Below are 23,141 nucleotides of genomic sequence, written 5' to 3'. Positions count from 1 at the left end.
GGAATGAGTTCATGACAAAGTAGTTTAGCGGACACATCCTTGAGTATTCCAAAGCGAAACATGACCGACGCGCGGTTAAGCTGCCGTGCGTCGATCCAGCAGCGCCACGAGTGTCCTTTCCTACGAGGCTGCAGAATGCTCTGCTGATTAGTGGTGCAGTTTGCCTGCAGCATTGCATCCTTTGCTAGACGTAATATCAACGACAGGAGGTCGTGAGGCGAAAGCGTTGATTAACTTTACAGAAACTGAGGGCTCTGCGTTAAACATCCCCAATAAAGAGCAGCGCTGTGACATATTGACCGATTTGTACCGTAGATGAACGGTTTGAAAGAACTGAAAAAAGGGTTTGAATGAGATTAAAATGAAATGAGTTTTTAAAACGTGCAGGTTTTTGCATGTGTGTGTGTGTGTGTGTGTGTGTGTGTGTGTGTGTGTGTGTGTGTGTGTGGGTGTGTGTGTGTGTGTGTGTTGGAGAGCGCTTCGTCAGGTCAAAGCGATGACTCAGAGCTCCAACACCAGATGGACGATGCTGAAGGAGGAGGCTGCTGACCAGCGTCCCGCCGAGCGCGCACACACACACACAATACAGAGAGCACAGTACAATCCTCAACTGTCACACAGAGGAAGACACACACATATACATACATACTATAGCTGTAATGTGTCAAAAGAACGCACAATGTAGATTCCCTCTACGCCTCCAGGGGACACTCCTGAGCCGTCCACTCCCGGAGAAGCTGGAGAGCCCGAAGAGTCTTTCTGCCGCACAAATCCTTCACAAAGGAAATTGGCTGTAAGTCGTACTCCGTCTAATTGGTGTGGTTCAGGGTGAGCATTTAGCAAATAGCTGAGGTCAAACGGGGACAACAATGAGGGACGGAGAGGACATGTTGAAGCTTTAGGAGTCCTGTGAGCCCACGGAGCAAAGGTCAAACTCACAGATTGAGCGTCTGTTCATCTCAACGCTCAGCTCGACCCTACCTGCTCCCCGGTGTGAGGCCGCCCGTCACGGCCAACCTGCAGGGGGCGACATTTCGCTTTGGATTCCCCTCAAGGTGCAAACCATCTTTCTCGTATATTTATGTCCAAGCACGAGCCAATTGCTTCCAACCCCTGAGAGCGAAGAGCGGGACGGGAACACAAAACTGTGAATAATGTGTGGAGGACGGAGGAGAAAAAGAAACCGCTGTCGGCGTGCCGGCCGCTGGAACCTGATCTTTAAAGAGCTAAAGGCCAGCGCTAATCAGCAGTTGACCAACAGACGTGTTAGTGACAGGAGAACAGCAGAGAGCAGACGCTCTGACCTTTACCCGCGAAGATCAGACCGGGGCGACAGCGAATCGGGAAGGAAGCGTTACGCGTCCGCCCTGACGGGTACAATTGAAGCAGAATTGAAGTGATTGGCTGCCGGTGTGAAGACTTGTCACTATAAATCAAACACGTTTCCCCGTTTTACTTCCATCCCGAGTTTGACCAGCCACTGAGAAACGTGACATCACTGCTCTGCCAGCGAATGAGAACAACAAACTCCAATGTCTCTACCAATTAGGGAGAAGAGAGAGCTAATTAACGCTCAATTTTCATTTCTCGCCTCTAGATTTTGTGAATTAAATCACGCAGGCTGCCGTTGATTTAGACGCCGGCTCGCGTTGGGTTTTGCAGCCCCGTTAGCATCGCTCAGTGGCCGAGCAACCTGCGCTTTCCAGACGGTCTCTGTCGTGCTTTTGCTTCACATCTGACGTCAGCACCTTGACATAAAATAAATCAGGTTGAGATCCGTCTTCAGAGCCACGGGCGGGGAGGGGAAGCCGTTTTGACCACAGATACCTGAGCCTGATAATTGTGTGTCAGAGCAACCTAGCCGGTTGCCATGACGACACCTGCCTCTCTTCAACCCTCTGTCCTCCGGCTCCTGCATCCCTTGTGGGTTTTCCAGATCTCGAGCCGCCCCCCTGCACATGAGTCCTCTGCCTTTCCCCATTCGATCATACATGTGTTTATAGGTCCCTCGTTGTGTATCTGTTCATTCTATCTTCAAACTGTATCATAGCCTGGAAATAGCCTTCACAAGCTTACTTGAGATGGTTTGACTGCTCTTCCCCCCCCCTCAGACACTTCGGTGATCGCCTTCCCCTCTAACGGGCTCCGACACCCGACACCGACTCAACTCGGCGTCCTGTTGTCATTAGAGTAGAACAGGTACGAAGACGCGAGCCGGTCAGGCTGCGCCGCCCTCTTTCTGCGCCGCCGTTGGAGGGGAACCTAGCTTGACGCGAGCCCGCCGCGGACTCCGGCTTCACTAAAAGCCCCAGATGGACGGATCATCAATAATGTAGCGATATTCCACCCTGACAGGTAGAGAGGACACAGAATGCAAAGAGAGAAAACACGAGTCGAAGCCGGATGGAAAAGGCCAAAGGGGCCGAGGGAGAGGCGTCGCCGTGACGGACAGGTGGGAAAGTGGAAGGAAGACGGGCAGCTGAGGGGAACAAAAGGGAGGCGTGTAACAGGCGGACTGCTGCATACAGGTCTGGAATGAGAGCTGCTAATTTGCATGAGAATACCGAGGCCGGATGGTGATTCCAGCCACCCGATAAGACGCCAGACGGGCTGATCGCACAACGGGAAGCTGGAAGACGTCGTTCGTCTCCTGCAGGCAAACACAGTCCCACTGGAGCGCCAAGTGTAACACTGGATCTTTGCAAATTAAGTTCAAGCTGAACATGCACGAGTAAATCAATTAGTTGGCACACATCCAGAACAGGTTAAGCTATTTTAGATGCAATATGATTGCGGTGCGACAGTAATTGCTTATGAATTGGATTCTTAACTGCAGCACCATCGCTGACTGTCTCTGCTGCCCGACACAAGGAACACAGTGAGACAGAGCTGCATAAATGGTGCCTAACCGATAAAAAAAAGAACAAAATTTAAAAAACTATTACTATTACTATTTTAACGCGAGAAGACGAAAGGTATAACAGATAAATCAAAATGAAGAATAAGACTGAGGATTCAAACAAAGAGGTTTAACGCTCAAAAAGAAAGAGACTTTAATCTCCGATCAGCCGCCTGCCACAGATTTACAATGCAGACGTAAAAATCATGTGCATGAGCAAAAAAACGTCAAATTTCAATGAAAAGTTCTGTATATAAAGCGATTTTCCAAGCACGCTTTAGACTCACGTATCACTGCTGAGCTTTGTGTGATGAGCATTGCTTTATTTGCAGCAATGAAGAACCTCAAAGAGGGTCTTTGAGGACTTTCTGAACTGAAGCCTTTGCGTGTTAAGCCCTGCATAATCTGTTAAACCACGCCGTGCTTCAGGTCTCAACAAAGATTGTATCTGCTGGCTGTGCATCGCTATCAGACCATCTCTGACTCCGGTGGAGACAGATGGAGCCAGTTTACATCCATCAATGGGAAGGTGGAGGCACTGGGCTCAAGGTGATGTACTCTTTCTGGCGTCCTGACCGTGACACAAGTCATCGGGGCGTCGCCCATTGGTCACCGTGGAGGAGGAACGTGGAGACACACACACACACGTCACTCTTTATGGTCCATTTTACTCTGTATGGGACCACAAATTACAAAGAAAACATCTTGCATTGAAGAAGACTTGATCACTGAACGTGTGCATTGGACACAAAAAGCGATATTCTAATGATGCAACATGGCAATATGATGACACAATACAATCATCAGTTTTAGTCTGTTATCACCAGATGCACCAATCCTGTTTATTCACCTCACGCCAGTGAAACAACTGCGTTGTGCTGCAGATGCTGAAAGGTTTACCACGTCTTAAAGGAGGTCGGAAGGTCTTTCCTCACCTCGGGTGGGTGACGAATAAACGACACGAAAAAGCGAAAATATTCTTTGCCTCAGGTTTTTGTGTTAAAAGATAAGAGAGATAAGAGTGTGCTGCCTTCTTCAAGGTTGAAATGGGCAAACATTTATATAAATATGGGCACAAATCAACCTCAGCTCAGAAATCAGACCTTGGTCCGTGAAGGAAACAAGTGGCTCTTTCTGAAGCATTATATTTGCCTCCTCGGTGAAAGTGGTCACGACAAAAGCAGTTAAATAAAGACCCGGCGACGTGCGCGTGAACCGCTCACAGAGGAAACAATCCCCGGTGTGCGAAGGCCTTTGGGATTATTTGTGCATCATCCACGTTTCAGATCGTAGAAGAAGAAGAGAGGCTTTGCGGCGCTGATGCAGCCCGGGGGGAGGCGATGCGACAGAAACGGCTCTAGTGATCCTTTTGTCGGGGCCGGTGTGAGGGACGAAGCTACGTCCAATCTACCAACTAGTGCAGTGCGATGAGCCGCTCTCATGGGGATGATGTCATGACTTCATTTTCCATCATTTTACAATGTTATGAATTAAATTTGATGAAAATGTCAAACAGCCTGATATTTGGGTCCAGATTGAGTCAATCACCCTCCCTGCTGATTCAGGGCTTTGACCCCCCCCCACGATCCCACTTTGTCAGAGCCTCACATCCAGCACAGGACTCCCTGCTGGGGTTTTAATGGGAAGACAGACACTTTCATCCCTCTGCAGCTGCAGTACAAACAGCACCTAAAGAGAAGAACGGTGAGGCAGCGCCGCTATTTATTGGTCCTGCTTTCATTTTGTCTCGTTTTTCCGAAATGATTCTGTTAAATCTGTCAGTCACATCTGCTGAAATATTTTTGTTATGGCAAAAAAATGCTTCAAAGAAATATTAGTTAAAAACATTTCACTTCAGGCTACTTTAAACGGTACCGTACCATTCGTTTGATATCCGTCAACTGATATTATAACTGGTAGAAGCTATAAACCAATTATACTTGAGCCGTATTTGAAACATCAATACGTGTCTTGCAAGGCGGACGTGTGTTTAGTTGCCGCTTTGTCTGTAACTCATTCTGTTTTCCTCACCGTCCCTCCTGTTGAGCTTGGCGAAGCTCGGCGCGTGACTGCCGGACAGCTGGGAGGAGCTTCTGAAGGACGCCGGCGGCAGATTGGACACCAGCGGGCCGTCGCACACCTCTGTCGACCAATCACAAGAAGAAAGCACACGCGGTTAGGGCCTCACACTAAAAACACATCGCAACACGTCATAAAAACGCAGCATGAACGGGTCCCGGTTCTACTACTCCAAAACCCTGCTTGGTTGTCTTTTTTTTAACAAAAGGAATAAAATATTGTATCGCTGCTGCTGTGAGTCTCTACAGCAGCTGATGTGCGTATGAACAATTAAATGCAACATTTAAAGCAACGAACAGTATTGTGCATGAGATGTTCAGTTGGAAAACATAGAATCAATCTGTTCAACAACACCGAGCAGTCCAGGGGAGGACAGATGGTCAGAACAAGAGCACAAAAAAAGCAGAAGACCAGGGGAACCGGTGCAGGAGCATCGCATCCTTCCAGCCTCAGCAGCTGAGGGGTTTCATCGTTGAGCTGCAGGCTCATTGGTGGAAACAGGCCTTTGACATCCAAGCGGATCACGACAAAAGCTCGACAGAGAAAGGTCTACTCTCTTAGCCGGGGCGAGGAACCCCCGCGGAGAGCAGAGGTCAACGGCAGAAATCACTCTGAGGACCTCACAGTATCACACAGCCGGAGGCAGTCGTTATTCTCCAGCTCTGACGCGGCGAGGAAACTCATGCTGGGAGGTGAAAATGATCAGCGCCGGCCTTTGATTCCCCCCATCATGCATTTCAGCATCTGTTCATAAGGCCAAAAGGGTTTGCACGTCTTCGTCTCCGTTGCTGTTGAGCGTGTGAGCAGAGTGGAGTCTGATCTCCGGGGAGCAGGTCCAACGGATCCCAGGCGGGACCAGGACTTTCAGGGAGCGTATTGAGCGAACGCTGTAACAATGTGGATGGATGAACGTGGTGATCGTGCCGCGAGATGAACGGCGTCCCGATGGAGACGAATCGGTGTTGTCAGGAGAAACCTTCACGTTTCGCTCTTTAATCGTGTTTGGATGACTGCCTGCATGTATATTTACATATATATTTACATAATGTCATGAATTATCTGTAGTTCCATAATTGCTTTTGTTTTCTAATTGCCTCTTTTAAACGAACTGCGCATGACAGATGTGCAGGTGTTTGCATCTTGAGGGTGTTGCAATTATAACTTCAAGGCGTCCTAATAATAAAGAATGATATTAAGCCCCCACAACCCCCCCGTATCTATAAAATAATGTTCACAGAGACCCTCAATTGTTTTTAGACAAATATGCATTTTATAGAAGCAATCCAGGCCAGAATGTCTAATGAGGCGCTGCGGCGGTAACTATACCTTATTGTCTGGAGACACTCATTAACACGCGGTGGAAATGTTGCGTTCACACAGAATCATCAATTCTCTGCCTCCAACCCAAAGCCTCGCCGTTAATGGGTGTCATTCTCCGGCGCCGAGACAGCAGACAATTATTATTATGATTCACGCTGCGGTCCGATCCGAGCCCGCCGCCCCTGACAGCCAGGCTTTTAGCTTCGATTATTCTGTCAGCGCCGCGGCCTTCGCCCGCCGCTCCACGCACATCACAGCCGCCGGATCCCACGCCGCGGAAAATAACAACGCATTTGAAAACCAACAGATTTCAGCACGGCGCTGCGACCGTTCATGCCGAGGTTTATACTTATATATACTTATATGCTAAAGGCTCGCGCGGGCCACTTTTAGACTCATCACAGATCATCTTCAATAAATAAACACGTCTTCTCTCATCCTCTGGTGCTGATGGTTCAAGCAAGTGAGACATCTTCCAGAATATCGACGTTAAATGTAGGACATGTTTGCCCCCTTTTGGGCCGCTTGATAACGTGTCAACACAACGTCTCTCTCTGACATTTGGTTTTCAGCTGCATCAGGCTGCGTTCCACAGAAAGGCCTCTTAGAAACACATTCATGTGCAATTTGGCGAGAGTGGGCTGGAACGACAGCATATGCAGGTGTGGAGCTTAATGCTTTACTGAGAGCCTTTAAAATGTTTCACACGTGAAAGCCTTCAGCTGTGAGTGGTTCCTCTCGGAGGACGAAATGATCCGGCAGTCCGTTCAGGACAGTTTGTTGCAGCAGTTATCACCCAGAGTCATATAATGAGCTCCTCAGTGGCTGCGTGTTACGTGCCTTTAACACCGCTATCATTGGTAATAGAGCGGCTTTGAGCTCGGTGCAGAATGAGATCCTCTGCTTTAAATGGAGCCTCCAGAGGCCTCCGGCTCCTCGGTCCTCTGACCAACAGGCTGAACTGCAGCAGTCTGCAAGAGGTGAAAACGAGAGGGACGGCTCTCCGACGCCGAGCGCTGTGATCTCTGAGGAGATTACGCGCGTCGAGGCGCAGAGCCTCGCTGAGGAAACGAGCGGCCTGACGGCACCGGGCCGACCTGCTCTCAGCCGGTGCTTTGGCCCTTTTTCGGGAGCCGGCGTCGGCGGCATCGTGACCGGCGAAGAAACGAGCAGACGACTCGGAGGGGAAATGGAGCCGGATGCTGAGAAGCCGCCGGACCTCGACAGCGACCTCGGCGGCGTTGGACAGAGACGTCCTCTGAATAACAAACGGCTGCAGCTTCACCGTCCACTGGAGAACAAACGCACCTCCTGTCGGGTTCTCACCTCGCAGACTAAACAACTGGCAGCGTTTCACACTGCATTTCATTTTTAGTCATCCGGATTTAACCGAAGGAAGAGGTCGACTTAAGCAAGAAGCATTACTCGAAAATCAACAGTAAGGGCGTCAGAATGAAGTTATTACAGAAGAAAATACATTTCTATTACTTATTCAGGAGAATAATGCTTGTAAATGTAGAGCTCTACAGCTTCAAATGATGAAGTCAGATGAAATTACAGAAGACAAATGTAGTCGAAGGGGTCTCAGCCTGTAACAGAACACAGGAAGTGGTCCCGCAGTTTGAATCCACTGTGATAGAGAATACTGACGTAATAGATAAGACCCTGTTTCTTCCACACAATGGAAAAAAAGAAAAGCAATGTAATGCCGAACTTCACTGACAAGAGCAGGGAACCGTTATCCTGACATCTGAGTGATGTGATGTGGCTTTTAATCTAAAAGAATATCCTCCCATCAAATGAATGTTTCATCGTTTCTTGTACCTGAGGAGGATTTAAAGGGAGAGAGAGTCCACAGTGTCACGTCGATCATTCATGAATAAACGATGGCAGTAAAAAGTCAGCACAAAAACAACCTTTGGAGCGCCGAGGCCTCGGCGCCGTCGAGCTCCATTAATCCCGACTGGCGTGATTGGTGGACTCGGACTCGGCAGAGACGGAGTGGGAGGCCGCGGCTCGCCCGCCCGCCAGCGCCTGATCTCCTTCGTTACCGTTTCTCTGAATAACAAAGCGCCCACGGAGACGCTGAATACCGATGAGCTCCACCAGCAGAAGGTCCCACGCTTTCGGGACCCCGGCAGGGTGTCCGGCAGGGTGCGCTCCGCGTTGGTCGAGGCGGCTCGCTCGGCGAGTCAGAGCACGAGGTTGAGGTTGAGCCTTGATGACTCCAGCTTCCTCGGTTTGTGTGAACAAGTCACCACAGTGAAATCAGGCGAGTTATGGATGAAATATATATATATTTATCAAATATCCGAATATTAATATTGCAAAGTGTTGGTAGTTTTTCTTGATGAAGCAGTACTCAAGCTAAAAGGAAAAATCCCCCAAAAAATATTAGAAATAGTGCAGATGTTGAAATATAGGAACAATGTATAAAATGGATTACTTTTTTTAAATAAAGTAAAACTCATAAATTGATGATTGACACGAGGCTCCTCCGTCCTCAGTAACAAGAGACTGTGCCCTCCGGTGGCTACTAGACCAAAACTAATGAGAAAAACAAAAATAACGACCTCATTAAAAGATCTGTGACCAAATGCGTCAGCCGCAAACATGAACAACAAACCAAAAATACCAGTTTCATTTGGCTTTTTTCGCGCTGGATTGATATTCTGTCCGTGATGGATTGAACAAGCTGATTAAAGCGGCTGAATTATTAAGCAGGAGCCCGTATCGGTTCTCGAGCTGCCCGTGGCCCTCAACACTTAATTGATTAATTGAAATGCAGAGCGGCGTACTTTGCTAACTAATACCCTGAAGGTAAGGACACGGCAGCAGCTCTCCTCTCCTGGTTTAATTAGCATCGCTTTGACACATAATTAATAGCACAGGATGAGCGAATCTGATCTGGCTTCACAGCAACATATGGCGCCTTCCATCCACAGACCCCGCCCATCCTCACAGTGCAGCCCGCTGACGCCGCGGGAATTCATTTACATATTTTACAATACTGCGAACATAAATCACGTCACCCTCGATGTGCAGATTGTTTACACTCACGCCGGGAACCGACATTAATAGAAACAGAGCGCCGGCAGTCGCGCTTAAAAGGTCGTCTTGTTCATCGCCACAGAGTGAGCGAGTTCAGCGCATGCTAATCTGTAGAAAGGCCGACTTGCGAAACGCGGGACGAGGTTTCAAACAACCCGCGGGTTCATGAGCGCGATCCGTCTCCTCGGGAGAGAGAAGCTGATCGTCTGAAACCGATCCGGTCAAACGAGGAGAAGAGCTGACACACACACACACACACACACACACACACACACACAGTAAAGGTGATTCATGCTCTTTGCTGAGTAGTATTTGCTATAATAATAAAAGTACCACATTACTGGTTCTGTACCAGGAGTGGGGGTTGGATCCCTGACCGGAGGCCACCCTGGTTTACGATAAGGACCAAACACAGCAACAGCTAAAACGAAAGACACTTCGAAACACAATTCAACAAATTCACAAATCAACAAAAAACCCAAATGAAACTGCGCGCCAACATTTCAACTAATTAGTTTTGCCGCTACACATTTTAAGAAAGCTGTCTTTATTTTTCTAGTGGGAACGTCATTCTTTTAGGACGCACATAGCTGCACACATTCAAAGGGGCATTCGCGGTCCCGATTAAATATCCATCCATCCATTGTCAAACCGCTTATCCTGCACACAGGGTCGCGGGGGGGCTGGAGTCCATCCCAGCCAACTTCGGGCGATAGACAGGGTACATCCTGGATTGGTCGCCAGCCAATCGCAGGGCAACACAGAGACACACAACCATTCACACTCACATTCACACAACTACGGGCAATTTAAAGTCCCCAATCAACCTGATCCCCAGAGCATGTCTTTGGACTGTGGGAGGAAGCCGGAGAACCCGGAGAACCCGATTAAATATCGAAGATACAAAATAAAACATATTTAGAAAAGGTAGAAAGCCTTTTGCACGAGAGGCCTGATTCTAAAGCTGCAGTCGGAAGCAGGTTGGCTGAGCTCGGTTCTGACCAACAAAGTACGGCAATAAGCAATGCTGAGGTTTTATATCTAATATATTTTGTTTAAAACTGACGCGTCATTCTTTTTCATGGTTTTAATTACCATGTTAAGCAGGCAGGTCGTTAGATCGTGTTACATTCTGTAAAACGATTTCCTATTTCCCAAAATGTCAAAAACTATTCCCGCAGAACTTGTGCAGCGGTGGGACTTTTTCCCAGGTTTCCCTGCATGGCCCAAAAAAACAATCAATGAGGCGGACGAGAAGATCGATAGGAGCTGGGGGGGTTTTACCCAGGATGCACTGCAACTCTGCACCGCCGGAACATTCACTGTCAATCATAAGAAGAGTTGCGCAGGGGGAAGCAGCATCACTCGTGCTAATCGCTCCAGAGGGAGATTTCATGTCTAATCTGCCCGCCGCACTAAGTAGGTGCCTTGAATATATTTGCCTCTTAATTGAAAACATCAACACATCTAAATAGGAAAAAAAGCACAGAAATATTCACATCATCCAGGCAGCTCGGCGCAATTATTTTATTTCGCAAGTGAGACACTGGGGACAAAAACATCAGCACGGCTTCAGTTGAAGGTGTTATAATGTGGAACAGCTGATGGCGCGTCTCCTTTTTGAGTCACTTCACTGACGTGACGCTAAACGCGTTCTTAATTAAGACAGAAGGGCTGTCGGAAAGACTCCTTTCAGCCCCGGAGCCACGTGACCCACGTGTCCATCTGCCAGATGTTTGGTGCACCAACAGCGTCCAAAGAAAAGTTCCAAGCGCAGTTACTTTGTCCACGAGGCGCCAGATGTGAGCGCAGTGCACGCGGATTGATGCACGTCGAGTGTCGGTTTCAACCGGACGCTTTTTGGCCGTTGATCTATAATTACGTTTGAGACAAAAGAAATCCTAGTTTGAAAAGGGCTGTTTTTAATCAAAGAGTTTTATGGGCCAGGCATTAATATTAACACCGCTGCAATCTTGCAAAACGCACAACTTGCAAAGTTTGGCAAAACCGGGGAGTGCACAAAAAAAACTGTCACACAAACGCACACAGACGCGCACACAGAGACGCCAGCTGGTGCTGAAATGAAATGACGGCTGAGAATATCACAGCAGGAAGCGGCTGAATTATCGTCAGTGTCCCTCTTTCTTACTCCGTCCTCCTCTACAGACACATTAATTCTCTCCTCCTCTCCTCCCCTCCTCCCCTCCTCCCCTCCTCCTCTCCTCCCCTCCTCCTCTCCTCCTCTCCTCCTCTCCTCCTCTCCTCCCGTCCTCCCCTCCTCCCCTCCTCCCCTCCTCCTCTCCTCCCCTCCTCCTCTCCTCCTCTCCTCCTCTCCTCCTCTCCTCCCGTCCTCCTCTCCTCCTCTCCTCCCCTCCTCCCCTCCTCCTCTCCTCCCCTCCTCCTCTCCTCCCCTCCTCCTCTCCTCCTCTCCTCCTCTCCTCCTCTCCTCCCGTCCTCCTCTCCTCCTCTCCTCCCCTCCTCCTCTCCTCCCCTCCTCCCCTCCTCCCCTCCTCCTCTCCTCCCCTCCTCCTCTCCTCCTCTCCTCCTCTCCTCCCGTCCTCCTCTCCTCACCTCCTCCCCTCCTCCTCTCCTCCTCTCCTCCTCTCCTCCCCTCCTCCTCTCCTCCCATCCTCCTCTCCTCCCCTCCTCCTCTCCTCCCCTCCTCCCCTCCTCCCCTCCTCCCATCCTCCTCTCCTCCTCTCCTCCTCTCCTCCCCTCCTCCTCTCCTCCCATCCTCCTCTCCTCCTCTCCTCCCCTCCTCCCCTCCTCCTCTCCTCCCCTCCTCCCCTCCTCCCCTCCTCCTCTCCTCCCATCCTCCTCTCCTCCTCTCCTCCCCTCCTCCTCTCCTCCCCTCCTCCCATCCTCCCCTCCTCCCCTCCTCCCATCCTCCTCTCCTCCTCTCCTCCCCTCCTCCTCTCCTCCCCTCCTCCCCTCCTCCCATCCTCCTCTCCTCCTCTCCTCCCCTCCTCCTCTCCTCCCCTCCTCCCCTCCTCCTCTCCTCCCATCCTCCTCTCCTCCCATCCTCCCCTCCTCCCATCATCCTCTCCTCCCCTCCTCCCATCCTCCTCTCCTCCCCTCCTCCTCTCCTCCCCTCCTCCCCTCCTCCCATCCTCCCCTCCTCCCCTCCTCCCATCCTCCCATCCTCCTCTCCTCCTCTCCTCCTCTCCTCCCCTCCTCCCCTCCTCCCATCCTCCCATCCTCCCCTCCTCCCCTCCTCCTCTCCTCCCCTCCTCCCCTCCTCCTCTCCTCCCATCCTCCTCTCCTCCCCTCCTCCCCTCCTCCTCTCCTCCCATCCTCCCCTCCTCCTCTCCTCCTCTCCTCCCCTCCTCCCCTCCTCCCCTCTTCCCATCCTCCCCTCCTCCTCTGCTCCTCTCCTCCCATCCTCCCCTCCTCCTCTCCTCTCCTCCTCTCCTCCCATCCTCCTCTCCTCCTCTCTTCCCATCCTCCCCTCCTCCTCTCCTCCTCTCCTCCCATCCTCCCCTCCTCCTCTGCTCCCATCCGCACGCCGCTCCTCCCCCCACTTCCTCCCTCCACTTCCTCCCTCCTCTCATCCGCCTTCCCCCCTCTTCCCTTCCGTGAGCTCAGCTTTGATTCAGCTCTGTCTCGTCCGTCTCTGGTGACTGCCGGGACGCGTTAGCCGGGTCCGCGAAGGCGTCTGGTCGTGTGGACGCACTGATGCTGAGGTTTATAGGAGCCCCTCGGTGACCGACGTCACATTTCAGAGGCGTGATGTTCCAACGCGTGGAGGACATGTGAAAATGTGCCATCAAAATTCCCACAGCAGTCCGGGTCCTCCGGAGCGCCGTGACCTCGTGTGGAGCCTGTATTTCACCCCCCCACTGTTAGCTCGTCCTCCTGCACCCCCGTCTAAACATCTCCATCGCTCCCCAGCAGTGTGTGCAACCTCCCCAGATAAGAAGCCGTCAGAGGATCCAGAATTGGATGCGACAACGAGTCCTCTGGGTTGATGACTATCGCACATGAACAACGGCTCCATCTGCGAGGGGACAGACTCAGTCCGGTGGTCCCCCTCACTTCACCGCCCGTTGGCGGGTCGATGAATCTGGATTCATGACCGGGGGGGCTCGGACGTCCCGGAACCTCGTCTCCATCGGGTCCCGCTCCCGGCTCCATTATGCCAGCACACGTTCCTCCATAAATGACACCAAAGAAGAAATACACGGGGGGGGGGGGGGGGGTTTATCCTCGGCTACATCCTGATGCCCCTCGTGAATCATAAAGGAAGGGGGTGTTTAAACAGTTTATCTTCACAGGTTTATGTTGCGCTCGCTGGAACGCGATAAATCCACATGACACGGGGCAGCGCAGGAAGTAGGATGCTGAGTTTGCGTCCTTCTCTGTATCTTCTGCACCAGACAGATGAGTGGTGACTCATGAACTCGCAGATGTTTGACTAATTATCTATGAATCATGAGCTTTAATCGAGGGCCACTAACATTCCTCACGAGGCCGCACAGTTTAAATATCCAACTACAACCGCCCTCATTGGTTGAGTAATAACACTTAAAAATTTCTCTCACTGAGGGGGGGGGGATACATCTCAGCTAACCCCCTCCCCCAGTACAAGTGGTATTATCTGTCAATAGGCTGGGATTAAAAGTCGTTAAGTGTTATTAATACTACGATTATAGCACAGTGCAGCGGCTCTAAACCGCCTCGGAGGAAGGCTGATGAGGAAGAGGAGGAAAGACAAGAGCAGACCTGAAGACGAAGGAGGGAACGTGAGGAGTGCCACCATCTGTCCTTCACGTGTGGATGACGGGTAAAGAAACATTTCCTTTCACTGCCAGCAGCACTGATAGTGTGAAGTAGCAGCTTCATGTCGGCACATAAATTCTCTTTTCCATCGTTCTCAGCCTCATTTTGTGTGCACATCACTACCGCCGCGCCACTCTGCAGTAAGCAAGCACTTTAGGCCCGGCAATACTCTGTAATTGACAGCCTCAGCCTGAGGAAGTACGTCGTGGGGGGTCGTGGGGGGTCGTGGGGGGTCGTGGGGGGTCGGCTCGCCTCCACAGAGCAACGTTGCTGTTTAACAGAAGGTCAGTTGTGTCTCTTTCACTCCAGGCAGCTACATCTTCATATTAACGCACTTACATAAACTTTAACCTCATGTTTGCTTAAAACACCCGCAGCCAATCCAATGAATTTCAACCTACACACACACACACACACAGGTTTGCTTTGCTCAATGCAGACGCGATGACAGCAACAGTTATTTCTTTTGAAGCGTTGTCTGCAGGTGTGGTGACATCTCTCTCGGGGGGAAGGCCTAATTAAACCGTTGCATTGTGGGAATTGTAGCATGCTGTGGATATGGGGCTGCGCACATACGGGACTAACAGTTCAGATGCATTGGTCTCCTGCTGCTTTCATTTTGTCAGATCATTTTTCAAACCTGTCACAGAAGCATTGCAGCTAAAAAGCTCTCTGGTTATTGCTAAGAAGCATCCTAACATCTTAAGACAACGAGGATGTGAAGTAGACAGTAAAGGATAATACTTGAGTTAATTATGAAGCTTTGCGTAATAAGTGCGGTAATGGAATAGACATCACGCAGCAAAGATATCTGATTATTTAATTAGAGTTAGCGTGTACTTAAATCCACTTGTGAATACGATGGGCCCGTTAATTACATCCAATCGAGCCCCTTTTGATCAATACCTTTGGTGTTTGTCTCCCAGCTGATCGTCACGCGTGGTGTCGCGGCGCGGCTAACAATCCACGACCAGCGTCTTTGAGTTACATCCCCACGCTTGACATATTTTGATGTGCTTTGAGAAACATTCTCCGGGATCCGAACTGGCGCGAGAAGCAGGAGGATTTCTGAATGCAGCCGAGACGCCGCAGCGCGGATAATCAAACGCTCCACTAATTAATGTAGAGATGCACTGGAGGCGGTGTTGTACCCCAATTATGCTTTGAGACCCAGAGAAATAAAGCAGAAGAAAACAACACACATGGGATCAAAACTTCCTGAGGGGACAATTAGAGACGCAGCAGGACACCGATAAAGTCTCTCTGCTGTCAGAATAATGAAGCCGGCTTTGTTGTTTTGCTTTTTTCAGCTTAATCCACCACTTTTATTTGCTACGACGTAATGTGTGATCCCAAAAAGGACTCAGCCGGTCACATTTGGAGTCGTACAGTAATCGGTTGCCTCGAATGGAAGCCGGAGCGCATGACACAGTTTTCCTCTTCACAATTTAACTTTAAGGGTTAAGTTGGCGAAGTCTCGAAGAAAAATAATCAAGAACCTCGTTCGGATGGGTTCTTGATTATTTTTCTTCGAGAGTTCGCCAACTTATTTGTAAAGTACGTAAAACCCTTAAAGTTGACTGTTGTTCCCAGCTTTTTGTGCTGCCCCCTAGTGGCCATAAAATACACTCCTCGTCCCCGGGACTCCCCACGAGATCCCACCTTCCGCTTGCACGATGGGCCTCTGCACACTGTGCTGCTGCAGGCGGTTCCCACCACCATGTGACACGCTTGTCTGCATGAGAAGGAGATTAAACGCACGCTGACTTCCTTGCATCTCATTACACAAAAGGGCTTCACTCCTCCGGCTAACAAGTCATCGCAGCGCCATCTGTGGCTGTTTAAATATGTATTTCTGTTCAGTTACCATTTAGTAGCACCTCGGCGATGAGCAGCGAGCTGTCTGCAGGGCTGCTGCTAATAGGCGAGATAAACACATGGATGGAAAGAGGTGAGGGAGAAGCACGGAGAGTTAGAAAATGGAGCTGGCAGAAAAGAAGAGAACGAAGACGAAAAATGTCCCAGAGCCACAGATCGCAGCAAAAACACATTAACCTACTTAGATCAATTGGAACTTTAGAACAAACTGTGAACCATGCAGATGAATCACTGAAGAGGTGTGGGGGGTGAACCTGCTTTAAAGACCTGCAAACCCTGAAACGGGGTCATCGGTGGGTGCCCCATGGAGCCTTTTAGGGCCCCTTGAGATCCGTAACAACTGCATGAAGGACGCGTCAGATCACCCCGAGGAAGAGGAGGGAAAAGTGAGACAGATCCGGAGAGGAGGATGAGAGAAGCTGACCGACGACACGAGGAGGAAGCGAGCAGCAGCAGAGCGAGTCGGGGAGGAGAGGACGGAGAGTCAGACGCAAACACATGAAGACGAGGGAGGGACACGACACGATGAAGAGAGTCGGGTCAAACAGATATTACGTGTGTCTTTTGAGGAGAAACGGTGGATACATGTTCTCACGACAGGAAGGATTGGTTGACGCGTCCGGGGTCAATGGAAAGGAAAGGGAAGACTGGCGAAACTTCTACAAGCTTCTACAAGCACCTGCTTCCATAACTTACAACAATCATCTCCATCCTTCTCTCATCCACTAGTTCAGATAAATCTACACTCATTTAGTGTGAAATAACTAAACAACACAGCTTCTCCTGTATTTAACAGAAAAGCTTGGCACAAACGCGGCTCAGTCACAGCAGCAAATTAGCCAGAAAACAAAGCGATGGAGTTCTTTTACGCACACGATGGATCAGCGCGTTAGAAAAAGACCTTGGAGCATATTTGTCCACCAACAGCAAAGTGAGCCCAACATAAGGAGACACGATCATTAAATCCATGATTAATTAAACTGCGACAACGATTTGGATATAAGACCCTCGAGAGGAGCCGTCCACTGAAAACACGCACTTCTCCTTTACAGCCGGTGCGTAAACGAGACGCGCGGAAGCCAAATTACCACCAAACTAAACCAGAAACTGAATATCACTGCGTCCAGAAGGCAGAATCCTTGCAGGACGCACGCGTGACGCCCCGCGACCCTTCCGGCTGCGCGCTGCCCGGACTCGCCGCGTCTCCTCCGGGGAGAAGTGTCTAAAAACGCCGCATCGCCCGCTCACCTTCTCCGCTCGTCCCGCGCGCGCTGCAGAGGAGCAGCGCGACCTGAGCGACGATCCCAGCGGCCCCTTGACTCCTACGAGGACTCCTACAATGACTCCTACGACGACTCCTAGATTGACTCCTACGACGACTCCTAGAATGACTCCTAGAATCCATGATGAGGACGCGAGAGAGAGAGAGACGGACAACTTCTCCTCTCCGGCTCCAAGAGAGATCTCCTCAAACCCGACAGGAGGGAGAGAGGGGGGATGGAGAGGAAGGGAGGGAGGGAGGGAGTTGTTGTTTTCTCAGCTATTCTGCAGCTCTGTGATTGGAGCACTCTCTCTCTCTCTCCCTCTCTCTCTCTCTCTCTCCCTCTCTCTCTCTCTCTCTCTCTCTCTCTCTCTCTCTCTAACATAAATGATTAGGTAATCACAGGTCTGGTAATCACAGTTTTGGGGGGATTTTTCTTGTAGAACTTTGGCTCCAGCCTCTTTGGACCCGTATTTACAGCGACATTGAGACTTCACAGATAATTGAACTGACCGGCGGAAGCCAGACGGGAAGCCAGGGGATCAACAAAGTCAATAAAGTTATAATAAAGTCATCCTCGGTGGATCACTAACGTCTGCACAAAATGTCATGGCAATCCGTCCTCCTTCTGGGGTATTTCAGTCCGGGCGAAGGTCGTGCAGCGACGGGCCGACGGTTCCACCCTCACAGAGCCACCAGCATGAAAGAGACACGAGTCCCCGAAGTGGACAAGTGAGAAAGCTTTTGGCGTCGGGAACGACCTCCTCCTCACGGCTCCTTGATGCTCCACTGAGGGTGAAAGCTCAAAACGTTCCCGTGCGAAGAGCAGAGCTACACACAGTCCTGCTGGAATCAGGGACAAAGGATCAGAACACCGTGATCAAACAAGTCCACCAAAACCAGACACCAAAGGCAGGAAAAAGGCCTAAAACAAGAAACAGAGCAATCGGAATCAGAGACGGATGGATGGACGGAGGAACCGTGTCCACGTTTCGGGGTGGTCCTACAGGGAGCACGTGGACATCCTCTCCCGCGGGCCGCTATCTGTTGACAGGAAGCGCTGTCTGACTGAGAGTGAAGGAGGAGAAGCACACAATGAAGAGGCAGGTGCACTACGGCAGATAACGGGAGCCCAGAATAGACGCGTGGAGACGAACGTGATCCCATGCAGGTCACACGAGACAGTCGGCCGGTTTTATACGATGACGAAGGAAAATGGCAGGAAATCAGAACGCAATTCACCAGATGGGGAAGAGCGAACGGCCGGCAAACCCATTTTTGCGGAGGATCGTGTGAATCCGAGAGCCGAGTGGGTGGAGGAGGAGGAGGAGGAGGGGGGGGGGGGTCAAGTCACCTTCACAACGTCGCGTTCCCGTCTTCTGTGCCTCTTTGATTGACTTCTGATCTGAAAGAGTCCCTTTCTTGAAAATATTAAGTGCACAATTGTACGACCTCAAGTACAATATGGACACGATGTTCTTCAATTAAGTGTGTTGAAAACTCCACATCCAGAAAGAAAAGTGACTCGAATTGGTCTGATTCCAGTAGTGAGAATCAAACTGTTTCAGAATGTGAGTTTCCTTCTAATGGAACTCGACCTTAAAAAGGACAATAGCACCTCAGCCAGCAGGAGGTGTTTGATCTTCACCATATGGCTCTTTGGATTGCAGGTAACCAGCGTAGCATTTTGCAGACCCGTTTAAACTTCATCAGCTTTAAGAAAAGGCAACAATTGAACCTTTGACAGGTGGAAATGTTAGAACCTGAAAATGTGCTCTGAGGCACAATAGAAAATACAACATGGTTCCAAGGCTTTCATCCTGTCTTTTATTTTCTTACATCTCCATCTCAAGTGTGACAACCTCAGATCCATATTCATTTTAGTTTCAGCTGGACACCAGCTGCAGAGCGAAAAAAAAAGAGAGCACACAAAACACACGCAGGAAACACGTTAGCACGCAGGCACGCTTCTGCCCATCCACTGGGGGGGTGGGAGGGGGGGGCTCATGGAATCATCCAGCAGGGTTTTGTTAGTTGGAAACAGACTGAGAGTCGGCGGGGAACCCGATAGTGGAACCTGCGGCGTGCAGCCAGCGGGGGAATCAGGGGATAAAGAACCTGTTGCACAGCAGGAGAATCAGATAACACTGAAGCCGCAGTCTGTGAGCAAGAAGGGACCCACCGTGCACGCACACACACACACACACACACACACACTGAGCGTCACACATCTGGGTGGAAGTGCAGACTCGACGCACGCAGAGAAACCAGCTGGCTGTCGGAATCAGACTTCACAAATATGCAAACTGGAGATTTGGAGATGCTGATGCAGCTTTTTCTGTCAGCTTTATTGCGTTACGGTTCAAAGCTTCCAGCTTTTTTCCAGAGAAGCCCTGAGCTTCAAAGTGTGGGGGGGGGGGGGGGGGGGGAGCTTTTTGTTGTGTGCCATTCAATTGCCCCCTTAATTAATGCCCTCGCCGTCCAAGTGACGTCACTGATGTCGATAATTAAGTAAACCATTCGGCACTTATTCGTCGATGGACTCCTTGAATGTGAGAAGTAACAGCAGCAGGGAGCAGCTTGAAGAGGCAGGTTTCAATAATACGACGAGAGTCTCATCTGAGGCATAATTATGATTTTATGCTGCGTCGTACATCTGTAGTTACAGCATCTGCCTCAAGTCTTCTCATCAATTTCCAACAGTGGAAATGTTCCCATTTCCCGCTGGTGAAATAGCTAAATATTCTTGTTCAAGCAGTGTGAATGTCTGAGGAAACATTGACTCAGGATTTGTCAGTAATTATGTTTGATTCAGTGGAAGTAACTTACTGCTTTGTCTGGAGATCTGAATTATGTCAAGATGGGATTCTGCGTTCATGTCCGTGTGTAATGATGAAAACAGGAGCTTTCAAACAAACACAGAGCAAAGAGAAAACGGCCTTTTCTGCACATTCTGCTCTGTGATTCTTTCCGTTGGGCTAATAGGGTTTAAATTATTCAACGGAAGGCAGCAGAATACAGAAAAATATTCAAGTGCGCCAAAGCCACTGTGAGCTTTTCTGCGTGCAGTTATTGGGAATTAATGCAGTGCACCGAAGCACTAACGGCTCAAAGTGTCTCTTCTCTTGTTGACTCCGGTGTTTATGTTGAACCCCAGACGGAGCGCCGGAGGTTTCGATGCTCCAAAGGAAACAAAAGAGCTTCTCTGAGTGCAGGAGGCCCGGCCCTGACCTCCAGCCACGCCGCCAACGCATAGAGACGGACAAGCGTTGGGCAAAACTAACTGTTGTGTTGGCGATTACGACGAGTAAAAAGAGGACGCCATGTCAAAAGCATACAAGACATTATGGTAAATAATGGTAAATAATCTAGTAGACTTGAACATTTAGTCCACAAGACATCCGTCCGTCCATCGAAGCTCCAGCCGTTTCTCTCCATCAGTGTCAGTCACTGTGATTAATGGAAGTGGGCCCTGTCTATTTGCTGGGTGCGGCTAGCGACGAAGACGCACCTCGGTGTGGTTTTACGGAAGAGGAACGCTCTCGGCAGGCGGCGTGACGTTTGCTCGCCCGGGTGGATTTAACAACTCTTTAAGTGCCACAAGTCGGCCGACAAACACACGAGCGGCGACGCGTCGGAGCTCCTCGGCAGACGATGAGCAGCGAGCGGCTGACGGGCGGCCTAATGGTGCACATCTGACCACGTTTAAGGCGATGAGCCCTGCACCTGCGTCAGCTGGGACGATTAGAGTCACCGTCTTCACGTGTACTTCTGCATGTCGGGGGGAGGGAGGACGGAGGCATTCGTCCGCTTCTTCATCGAAGGAATACTCACGTTTCGTTGTGCTCTTAAAACCTGCGGCCGCAGATCATTTCAGATTCTCTTCCACGTTGATGCATAATGCATTTATTGTGCAAGTGTTTAAAGTGTCCATCGATTTGTCTTTGTTACATTTTGCAGTGATGTTGGTGGCCGACACACGTCGATAAAAGCATCTACTAACTAGCTTGTTTCGCCAGAATCATTTTTCTGTTTTTGTTCTCATTAAACACAGTAAAGTCGCCTTTAACTTGAACGTTTCACACCTGTTTGGGGAATAAAGTTCAAGTTTCACAGGAATCTGCTTGTGTTCAAACCCCCCCACTGACAACGTATCCTACCACGTGCTTCCTCGGCAAAAGAGTCTCAACGTCGTCTCTTCACTCTCCACAGTCACTTGAATGTCACATTCGTGGTTTGGGGATGTTTCTGTGATATTTTTTGTCTTGCATTTATTTTATTTTATTTCTTGTGCACTGCTGTCTTGTCTGATTTGTGTCTACTGTCACGCACCAACCGCCAAGACAAATTCCTTGTATGTTTGACATATTTTGGCAATAAATAATTCCTGATTCCTGATCCTGATCCTGAAGGGAACGATTCATTTCAACAACACTGTATCATCCCTGAAAAAGCCTCGGACCGAAACATTCTTCAGGATTTCTCTCCCGTTGAGCTAATTTTTAACTGCTCTATTTTCCAAAGTGCTGACTATCGATGTACACCTGAGAAGAACGGGGAAAAGAGCCGGCGCCTTTATAACAACAGCTCTATCCGCCATACGGGCGGCGAGTCCGTGGCCAGCGGGGCCCCTCAGATGCTTAAACACGCACACGGATGATCCTGAATGTGCAGACTAAGCAAAGAGAAATTAGAATTACAACTCACATGAGTGGCTTCATTCTCCACTCAGGGAGACTTACTGTTTAAATGCTATATTAACCTTTAATAATGATAATAATAATAGCTCTGATTCGATTGACTACTTTTGAAATATCAATTCTATTGTCACAATTGTTCATAAATGTCGCCTGCATATGGATTTTACAATAAGCTAAACATATTTAAAAAACTCTTCCAAATCCTTCAGTAAGTAATGTCTTCTTGTGCAATGATTTCGAGCTCCGCTATCATTATCCATTAATGAACTAATTTTGAGGAAAAAAGGGAAATAAGCCTCCATTAAACCTGAAAATAGCATTTCATTTCACCTCCTTCATTAAAAACGTTGTTGGGGGGGGTCATCAGATTCCAAATCATCCGTTATTGCAGAGCAGCAGCTCAGCTGCCGAAGTGGTTGGACGCCACTGGCCGTGGATTGATTAGCTCGTTGGCGCCAACCTCACTGCCAGCGCAGCCATGCTGTGTGCCGCAGAATACATCGACCAATCCATGGCGTCCGATCGACCCATCGACCAATCAATGACGTGTGACGTTTAATTGGCACAGTCTTTCGCCGATGACGGCGTAACGCCGCGCTTACAGTGACGGAGCTGAAGAGGTGGAGACGTGCGGACGAGAACTTTTAAATGAAATGAAACTCTTTTTTCTTTAGCAGAGACTATTTATAGGCCTGTGAGTTGAACTGTGCAGAAAGTCTTTGCAGGAGAAAAGTCTGAATAAAGCATGAAACGTCTGCACCTTTTTGAAGTGTATCTGGTTTAAATTGAACAGTCTCAGAAATGGAAATGTTCTCTCTTTCTTTGTAAAAGTTGTGCTTCAGATCTTTACTCGGATGAGATCTATTCACACAGTGTCAGACAGGAGCAAAAATATACATGAAAATAGTGTGAATTATTTAAACCTCTGAAGCTGTGTTTGGTTTATCTCACCTGACAGACAAGCGGCCTCTTTTTACGATAACAGACACCTGAGCCCCTTAAGCTTCCGCCAATATGTGAAGGATATTCAATTACTGTTTATCTCGGGTCAGGCACAGCGACCTGGTGACGCAGCGTCTGGTAAATACCTTTTCACTGAAATGTCATGTTGATCTCAAGCTTATCTCTCAATCACTCCTTTCATTTCTCCCAGCATGAGAGGAAGCGATATGAC

General features: G+C 49.5%; 1 protein-coding gene across 2 annotated transcripts in view; it reads right to left on the bottom strand.

Moving 5' to 3' along the window:
• The window catches only part of LOC120816116 (contactin-associated protein-like 4), a 42,962-nt gene extending 25,447 nt beyond the window's left edge, over window positions 1-17,515 (bottom strand). For both annotated transcript variants that reach the window (XM_040171463.2, XM_040171464.2), the window contains exons 1-2: window positions 17,255-17,515; window positions 4,931-5,041 (exon numbers count right to left, since the gene is read on the bottom strand). In XM_040171463.2, the coding sequence (XP_040027397.2) occupies window positions 4,931-5,041; window positions 17,255-17,411 (268 nt within the window). In that variant the 5' untranslated portion in view covers window positions 17,412-17,515. The remainder of the gene's footprint in view (window positions 1-4,930; window positions 5,042-17,254) is intronic.
• Window positions 17,516-23,141: the final 5,626 nt, after the last annotated feature.

This window comes from Gasterosteus aculeatus, chromosome 3 (assembly GCF_964276395.1).
Source record: "Gasterosteus aculeatus chromosome 3, fGasAcu3.hap1.1, whole genome shotgun sequence".
NCBI lineage: Eukaryota > Metazoa > Chordata > Actinopteri > Perciformes > Gasterosteidae > Gasterosteus > Gasterosteus aculeatus.
This window is presented reverse-complemented; position numbering and strand designations above follow the sequence as displayed.